We start from the raw sequence: 8761 nt of genomic DNA, 5'->3' as shown, positions 1-8761 counted from the left end.
TTCCCTGTAAATATTATTATCTGGTTGTAAACCTGTAAATGACTCTTTTTCTGTATAACAAAAAAGGAAATATTTTGAGAAATTAGGTTTGTGTTCACACAATGAATTTTAAAGAGATAGTTAACGAAAAATTGAAAATGCACTGATCATTTTCTCCCCGCTTTTCATTTCAAACCTGTGTAACACTTTTTCTTCCATAGAACACAAAATACATTTTTATATAATATTTGTGATCGAACAACAGTGGTACCCATTGACTTGCATGGTTTTGTATCCATAAAATAGAAGTTAATGGCTACCGCAGTTGTTTATTATCCAACATTTTTCAAAATAATGCAGAAGAAAGAAAGTCATTCAAGGTTTGAATGACAAGAAGGTGAATAAAAGATTTAAAAGTATATTTGACTGAACTATACCTTTTACAATAAGAGGAAAATAAGATATAAAACAAAGCCACCAAACATCCTTAACATCCCCAAGCGTTTTATTGAAATTTAATTTAGATGACATCACATACTTGCTCCTAATTGAACAGAATTATTACTTGGCATTTTGTATGTTTGCATATATCAGTGAAATTAAACCTGCAGTCTCCGTGATAGACCTTTAGCAACCTGTAAACGTAAACCAAATATAAGAGCAGGTATCACAAAATCAAACGGAAATAAAGAACATTGATCACAGAATGAGTCATGCCCCCCTAAATCTTAGTCAGTGCACATTGTCTGGATGTCATAGAGAAATAATCATGATAACAAATCTTCAACAATAAAAGTAGAATTGCTTTACGATATGATCTTCCTTACTACTTTTCTTTTTAAATAAACCATTCCTTTTTTTATTAAAAGCACCCATTGATATTCATCTTTTATAATTATTTGCTTTATTACATTTCTCTCAAGTGTACATCATCTCAGCCATGTGCGTCATCTTGGGGATGTAAAGGTAATATTCCATGTAGCCTGAAAGGTCCTCTATTGTGATGTCATCTACGGGAGCTCGGGCTTGTTCAGAACAAGACCGAGGTGAGCTGGAGGTTCCGGTACTTGTCCCAGTGTAAGTTCTGGTGGTGGAAGTGTCCTGCGGGCCAGGCATCCTTCGTTCACATTCAGAAATGACATCACGGAGGCCAGTAAACGAGTATACCCCGACACCTTGCCAGTCGGCACATTGGCATTCTGTTTGCCCGCATGGGCACTGACTGCCTTCCTGCGTCTTGCAAAGAGACTGAAAGTCAGACGGAGCAGCATTACCTTCGCCTACCTCCCGAGCAGCATGGGCGCTTCCCAAAGTGGGCCTGTTTTCGGAAGCGGTCTCGTCATCCGACGGCATTCGCGGACTGAGCCGGGCTGATTCCAGAACGTTAGGAGTAGGGAGGTGGGCCATACCGAATACAGTTGAACGAGGAGCAGAGAAGGGAACTTCCTTCTTGACTGAGATGCCCAGAGAGGTGCTGGGGTCATCGGGCTCAGGTGGGGTCTTGTGTTTGAGGTGCCCAGGAGGGGGAGACATTTTGCTGCAGTATGTAAACTTCGGAGGGTGAAGGATTGGAGATTTAGATCTACGGCGTCGCTGGCTTCTCACACCACCTCGGGATGACTTTCTTGTGCATCTATAGTCAACATGAAGCATGCAATAGTGGTATGTTTAAAGTGACTATAACTTTATGTAGCTGCACTGATATCATCCTATAATAATGTCACAATTCTAAATGCATCAGTATGTTGGATCAGGGCTCTCCAATCTAGTTCTTTATGAGCCAATGACCTGAAAAGTTAAGGCACGACAAACAAACACTCTTAACATTGATCTTACCCGAGCCAGTTCTCTTTTGAGGAGCCCATCTTGGATTTGGCTCCTTCTGGACTGCCTCGACTGACCAATCTAGAAGCCAAAGTCTCAGAGACCCGAACTGGGGTTGTGGAACTGAAAAGAAATGTATATTTTAATCTGCAGCCTTTAGATAAACCGTAGCCATCATTAGAAACAGAATCAAAACTTCACAAACCTTTCTGCATCCACACGCAGTTTTTTGAAAGCTGTCTGAAGCGTATCATCCTCACACTCCTTTTCTACTTTCTCCACAGCAGCCATGATGTACGACAGCCTTAGAACTGAAACCACAATGATGCAGTAATATAAAGGACCAGACACAAGCTTGAGATGTTCCTTGAGATTCCACATTGGGCTAGGACTTAAATTAATTGGACGAGTTGCTGTGACAGGTGTGAAGAGTGTCATGTCAATACATTATATATAATATTATGGAAACCTGTGGCTGAAATGTTCTCCTAACTAATACAGATCCAAATCGAATAATCTTAATAATCCTATAATTCACGAGGCTGTTCACATTTATGAAATACTAACAAACGAGAACTGACCCCAGTACCGTAGACAAAGGTGTGTCCCGTGTTATGAAATAGTGATTCACATGAGCACTTAGCATAATACAGCTTAGCCTAGCATTGCCTTACGAGTTGGCGCGACTTACATTCTATTTCTAACCAAAATATAACAATTAATTAGAAATGTAGAACAAAAGAAATATACTCACGGCTATAAGGCCCAAACACAGGAGTTGATTTCACCTGTAACGAAGATATGTCCCACAAAGCTAACGTTAGCAGGCTAACCTTAGCCAGCCAACGTGCACACCCTCATCAATGTTTGCGTGAAAACTCGCTTCAAATCAGCCGATGAGAGGCTCTCCACTGGCATAACGTACAAAGAAACGATCCCTATACTGTCTTCGTGTATTTACTACTCAAGAATAATAGACAGAAACAATAATCCACAAAAACTGATCAAGACTTTTCGCTCGACAGTCTCTTGTTTACACTCACGGTGACTGTGCAACAACCCAGACTTCTGTGATGTAGTACACAAACACACGAACGTCAGCAGCAGATGTGTGTGTATTCGACTCAACTGCATGCGGCTGCGCAGTTCGATCGGCCCGGGACATCAAAGTATCGCGAGAGCGACTAAAGAGCAGACTGCTCCGTCTGATCCATATTTATTGAACGTTTTTGGCTTGCTTACTCATATCAAGGAACTATTTTCTGTATGTGTAAAAGAATAGTGAATTGTAAAATAATAATACAAATGAATTCCCTTAACTACAAGATGTTCTTTATCAGGGGGACAGAACCTAACGGCGCCCTCTAGTGGCAATACAATTAATGGCGACTACCACCGGCTTTTTTTGAAGGTCATTGAAGGAAACGGGCACACGAAATGTTTTTGTTTAGATAAAGAAAAAAAGCGAGTAGAGGAACGGGATTTATCAAGCTTGGGTCCCCTCAAAGTTATTTATAAACAAAAAGTGGAAACCACGAGATGCCAGAAACAAATCCTCGGTGAAGCTTGTATTTGTTTCAAAGCAATCATGCTTGCATTACTGTTAAACCAACGTCCAGATGTAGAGAACATAAATGCCAGATTTATGTGGAATGGAAATAAATTGGGTAAATTGTTGTTTACACTTTTCCTCAGCATCTGCGTTGAGTTATGTTTGGAGAAATCCATAGAAGAGGTAAATCCACACTGTCTGGTTCATATTGTTATGGGGAATGTGTGGGTAGGATCTTAGGTTTATGTCAGAATCATAATTAAAAATCTTTAAAAATGCAAAACAACATTTTCTCAGTTTTCTGGATCCTTAGGATGTTGCAGTTTCTTACGCTCACCTACAGATGGTGCTACAGTACGTCTAAACACACCTGACCTTAACGATGAGAGGAGGAATGTTTAAACAAAGAAGCCTTTGCAATATGTCATGTGTTGAAATGATTATCTGTTCTCAGAAATAATGAGGTTCCCTCCATCTCAAAACATTACCCATTTAATTGAATGTGATCACGTTACATTGATACACCCAAGCATGAATTCTGAGACTCAAAATGACCAAATTTGGCCTGCTTTGAAAATAGATCTTCTTTAGTGAAAACACAGCGATGGGTAATAATGATGCATCATTCTGAAGGTTTTCTATTAAGTAGTTTCCATTAGGCAAAGCAACGACATATGGTTTAAATGAGGTTGCGATCGTGAGGTTTGTGGAGCCCTTATTTTATCTGCACAGTAGAAATCCCTGTAAAAACAAACGTAAGCTTATAAACCCTCATTTCTCCATTTATAGAAATGTCAAAGCAGAGTGAATAGGGTTCGCCTTCAGGCCTGCTGTTAGTGCTGCTGTAGACAGAAGGGATTTTACCCAGCGCTCATTAAACCGATCTCATTTCAATCATCTTATGAAGTGTTTGTGGGCAGACGTTGAGGTTGTGTGTTGAAAACAAAAGCACGTGTGATGTCTGTCTGCCCACATGGATTCCATATGGGATTAATGCTTAAAAATTTGAGGTTAAGTCGAATTCAGTCACACACACTCAAGTTGAGTAAAGTTTCATTTGGTAAACTTTTTATATTATTGAAGTATTTCTACAAAATGTACTGAAAAAAACACTTGGTTGTTTGTGGTGCTAAGGGGAAATATTGCTGTACAGCATCTCTGCTGTTTTAGTTTGTTGCCAAGGCATATAGAATTAAGTATTTTTTTGTCATTATTTGTTCACCCTCATGTCAGTCAAAGTCGGCGCATGACTCTTATTATATGGAACTCTAATGAAGATATTTTGAGAAATGTCTCAGTGGTTTGGTGGCCATTCAATCGAAGTCAATGGGGATCAGTGTTGTTTGGTTACCCAAAATATCTTCTCTTTTGTTCTGCAGAAGAAAGTCATACAGGTTTAAAATCTAATCGGGATGAGTAAATTATGTAAAAATCTAATTTTTTGGGTGAACTATCCCATTGAGTCTTTAATATACTGGTCTCCAGATACGGTTGCTTTTTTCAGTGTATTGATGTCCAATAAAAAAAGGACATATCACATGCCAAATTATTAAATATTACCTAAAATAAGCATTTGCAATAACGTTATTAATCTAATAAAATAAACTTTACCACTCATAGAATACATCAAATTTGATTAGTGTTTGATTTATGTGGAAGCCGGTTTTATTTGCATGCCAACGAAAATGAGATGTATTGAAGACTGTGATTTTTGTAGAATGGCCAAACACCAGGTAAACAGAGAATAGTCATTAGGAAAGCACGAAGAAGAGGGAAAATGCCTAATGCACTATCAAGTCCAAATAGTTCTTCTCTAAGTGAAAGAATAGAAACAATATTGTTTTTGGCTTCTGAGGGGAAATAAACATTAAATGAAAGATTACTTTTTGAAAGGCTCCCAGATACAATCACTTTCATTATGCATTCTTGAAATAAATTACATAGTAACCGTTGTTTAATAATGACTCTAAATGGATGACTGTGTGTTTAATTCTGTGTAAACAGCAGGAATAAAAAATATAAAAAGAGAGAGTGTGGGCAAGGTTTGGGATTTCTTAATATGATTTTATAAACCTATAGAGGCCAGAGTGTATTTAAGATAATTCAGACGTACCAAGTTCGAATGATATGGGTTTCATATACAAATATAAGAGGGTAAATATAGATCGACTTTACATTTTTGTAAGCTTTATTGCACTGTAGATGAATAGTGATCAATGAAGCATTTGACACAGACACAGTTATACCCACCGCCGTGTGGTCACGTAGTTCATGGAGCGCTCACCAGTTCCAAACAAATGCGTGCTGTCAACCCATATGAATGGATTTTAGTGAGACAGACGACAGAAACTATATTTGCATACATTTGCAAAAAGTATCATGCAAAACTTCCCTGCTTAAAAAAAAACACACAAATTCTAATTGTTTCCATTAAAACTCATTTGGAAACCATAAGGTTTTATTAAATACCTTTTTTTAAGTGTGTTTTGGACATGATTTGAGTATGATTTAATGGTCTCGTCAACAGAACCCAACACATATCAGTAGAGACTTTTGTTTCCATCCAATCACAGCGCAGAAGGGGCGGGACAACCACCAAATCAAGATACCTGTAGGTATATCTGTCTACAATACCTAAAAACAATGCAGGAATCAATACTTTAGGATTCCAATGTCACTGTCTATATCAGGTAATATCCTTGAAAACATTAAGAGTTATTTGTTTACCGTTTTAAGGCATTTACCCCAAAATCCATGTGTCTCATCTCAAAAATGTGTCATCTCTGAGGCAATCTATTGTTTGCTTCTTTGGCTGGCACAAAACGTTTCATTTCATTGTGCAAACACATTATATTTGCACCTCCTTGCCTTCCAGTGGAATTAAGAAGAAAACAAAAATGATTCATGGTAAAACCATTTATCACTGTAAACAATACAGTTTAAATTCATAGGTTTTGTTTCTTAGTCTAATAGATTCTCCTCCCCTGTATTATTTTATTGGCATCTATCCTTACCTCAGCAACTCCTAAACACATTTATAAGTACATTAAACCAGAAATGCGACTACTGAATTGCACTACTGAACAAAGCAATTGATGGAGGAATGTCCTCCAACCCTTCAAACAAGTGGCTCCTAGGAGCCCACACACCCACGGTGGTGGTCCGAGTGACGTCTACACGCTGCCTGTACATGTGGGTGTTGAGCTGGGTTGGGGGAGCAGAGAGGCTTATTGACTCTGAAAAGGAAACTGTTTCCTGAGAGGAAAGAGATTCCCACAGGAATACCAGAATACTGCCGTGAAGAAGAGGTACAGGGAAGGGAGAGAGATTAGAACCTGCTTTCCACTTCAGTTGCATTTTGACCCATAGGAAAGACAAATCTCAAAGGGCTCTCAATTGTTTCTCTTATACATTGGCCCCTAAAATATTTTTTGCATCTGAGATGTTTATTGCTTTCAAATAGAGTGTGTAACGTTTTAATCAATTAATCAAAATATATATTTGGACAAAGTATGGTTAAAAAAAAGTGAAGTTAGTTTGAGGAAAAAGGTCTAGTGTCACAAGTTTTGGGTACTTTAAAATGTGTTTATTTCTGCACAGGATCCGAAGGAGAAACGTTGGCTCTCAAAGATGATTATGAGGGCGCCACAAAGACTTCTGGGTTATAAAAGAGCAAATCCCTTTCCATGGGTCTCGAAGAACGCTAAGGTACTCTACTTTCTACCTACCTCTTAATGCTGAGGATGCCGGAAAATATTCTCATTCTACATAAACAAAGCAATGTTCTCCACACAGTTCTGGGCTCACCGCCCGTGTTTCTGATCCAGTTAGATTTAAGACATTCTGACAACAGTGAACAGTTGTTGCGATTGCTTTAAGGAAGAGATTCTGTTCCGTCTGGCGGAAGGATGTGAGGCTCAGCTGGTCCCCCTTCAAGTTAGGCATCATTACGGACGTCCTGCAGAGGCAGAAGGGGTTTCGAGAAAAGACCACTTTCTTGTTCTCTAAACAGAGAAGAGGGCAAAGAGCTCAAGGCTTGGTGGGATTCTCCATCTCAACTTGGGATCCGTGTGATGTCGACAAAACATCTCATCAGGTGAGATTTTGTTACAAGGTTTTATTGGTCGGTATGAAGTCAAATAAAAAAATATTATAAATAAACGAAAATAATTTATTGAGCAAGTACATAAAAATAAGTGTTAAAAACTTCTTAGCTTACCCGATTTCTCTGGAAAGCTTATATATATATAATATGATTTACAGCTGTCATTTTGATGTCAGTTAAAGGACAAGTTCACCCAAATATGAAAATTCTGTCTTCAATTACTAACCCTCGAGTTGTTCCAAATCTGTATAATTATTTTGTCCTGATGATCACAGAGAAATGTATTTGGAAGAATACTTATAACCAAACAGATCTTGGCCACCTTTGGTTACCGTAGGAAAAATGACACTGGTAGTCGAAAGTGCCCCAGAACAGTTTGTTTTCCTACGTTCTACATAATATCTTCTTTTGTGCTCAACAGAACAAAGATAATTATAAAATATTTTTTCGGTTGCCAAGAACTGTTTGGTTACAAGCATTCTTCCAAATATCTTTCATCAGAACGAAAAAATGTATACAGATTTGGAACAACTTGAGGGTTAGTAATTATAAATAACATTATGCCAAAGATTGTCCTCTATACAGATGTCTGACACTAACTATCCCATATTTGGGCCCTTGGTTACACAAGTCCGGTGAGAACAATAAGCGAACACATAGTTTTCATACCTCTCTCATCTTGAGTCAAACTTCTACTCGGAGTCTTTCAGAGATCTGGCTCTCGTTCATTAAAGGCCCCTTCTCAGAGCTGTCAATCACGCATCGCAGCCGAAAGCAGATTGGACAGGAGTGATAGGATGGTGGTGATATATTACACAAAAGCCCAGCCAAAATAAATGGACAGGGATCTCTTTATACTCCCAGCTTCCCGAGAGCTGCCCTTAAAAGGCCAAAAGAGACCGTCGATGCCCCACGTACATGTGCCCAAACAATTTGAAGTTTCATTTCAAACAGGAAGGCTATGCTGACAGAAATGTCCTTTTTATGGAATTAAACGTTATCCCCATGTTACCTAACGGAAGGTGCGACGAAGAATAGCTTCGTTCATGTCTGTAGTGACCTGGCGGAATGGATTAATGTGAAAATGAATTTCATGGGCCGTTGGTGATACCGAACACATGATTAAGATTAGCTGACGTGTTGTGCCGGTCTAAAACCTCTCACGCATGTTTGCTTTAGTAATAAGAAGGAGGAAAGAGCGGATGACCTCTAAGGCCCTTTAAAAAATGTACACACACACAGGTTCATACTTTTCAACACAATTTATGGGGTATGTTGTAAGCGTAGACTCTTTGAAGATG

General features: G+C 38.7%; 1 protein-coding gene across 1 annotated transcript; it reads right to left on the bottom strand.

Annotated features, from left to right (window-relative positions):
* Window positions 1-466: 466 nt before the first annotated feature.
* On the bottom strand, window positions 467-2892 carry oser1 (oxidative stress responsive serine-rich 1). The gene is made up of 4 exons (XM_056750705.1): window positions 2558-2892; window positions 2009-2114; window positions 1816-1926; window positions 467-1612 (listed from the first exon to the last, which is right to left on the bottom strand). The coding sequence occupies exons 2-4, from the start codon at window positions 2092-2094 to the stop codon at window positions 898-900; spliced, it is 912 nt and encodes a 303-aa protein (XP_056606683.1). The 5' UTR covers window positions 2095-2114; window positions 2558-2892; the 3' UTR covers window positions 467-897.
* Between the last annotated feature and the right edge of the window lie 5869 nt (window positions 2893-8761).

This window comes from Triplophysa dalaica, chromosome 6 (genome assembly GCF_015846415.1).
Source record: "Triplophysa dalaica isolate WHDGS20190420 chromosome 6, ASM1584641v1, whole genome shotgun sequence".
In the NCBI taxonomy this organism is placed as follows: domain Eukaryota; kingdom Metazoa; phylum Chordata; class Actinopteri; order Cypriniformes; family Nemacheilidae; genus Triplophysa; species Triplophysa dalaica.
Note: the sequence above shows the minus strand (reverse complement) of the source record. Positions and strands in the feature narration are given on the sequence as shown.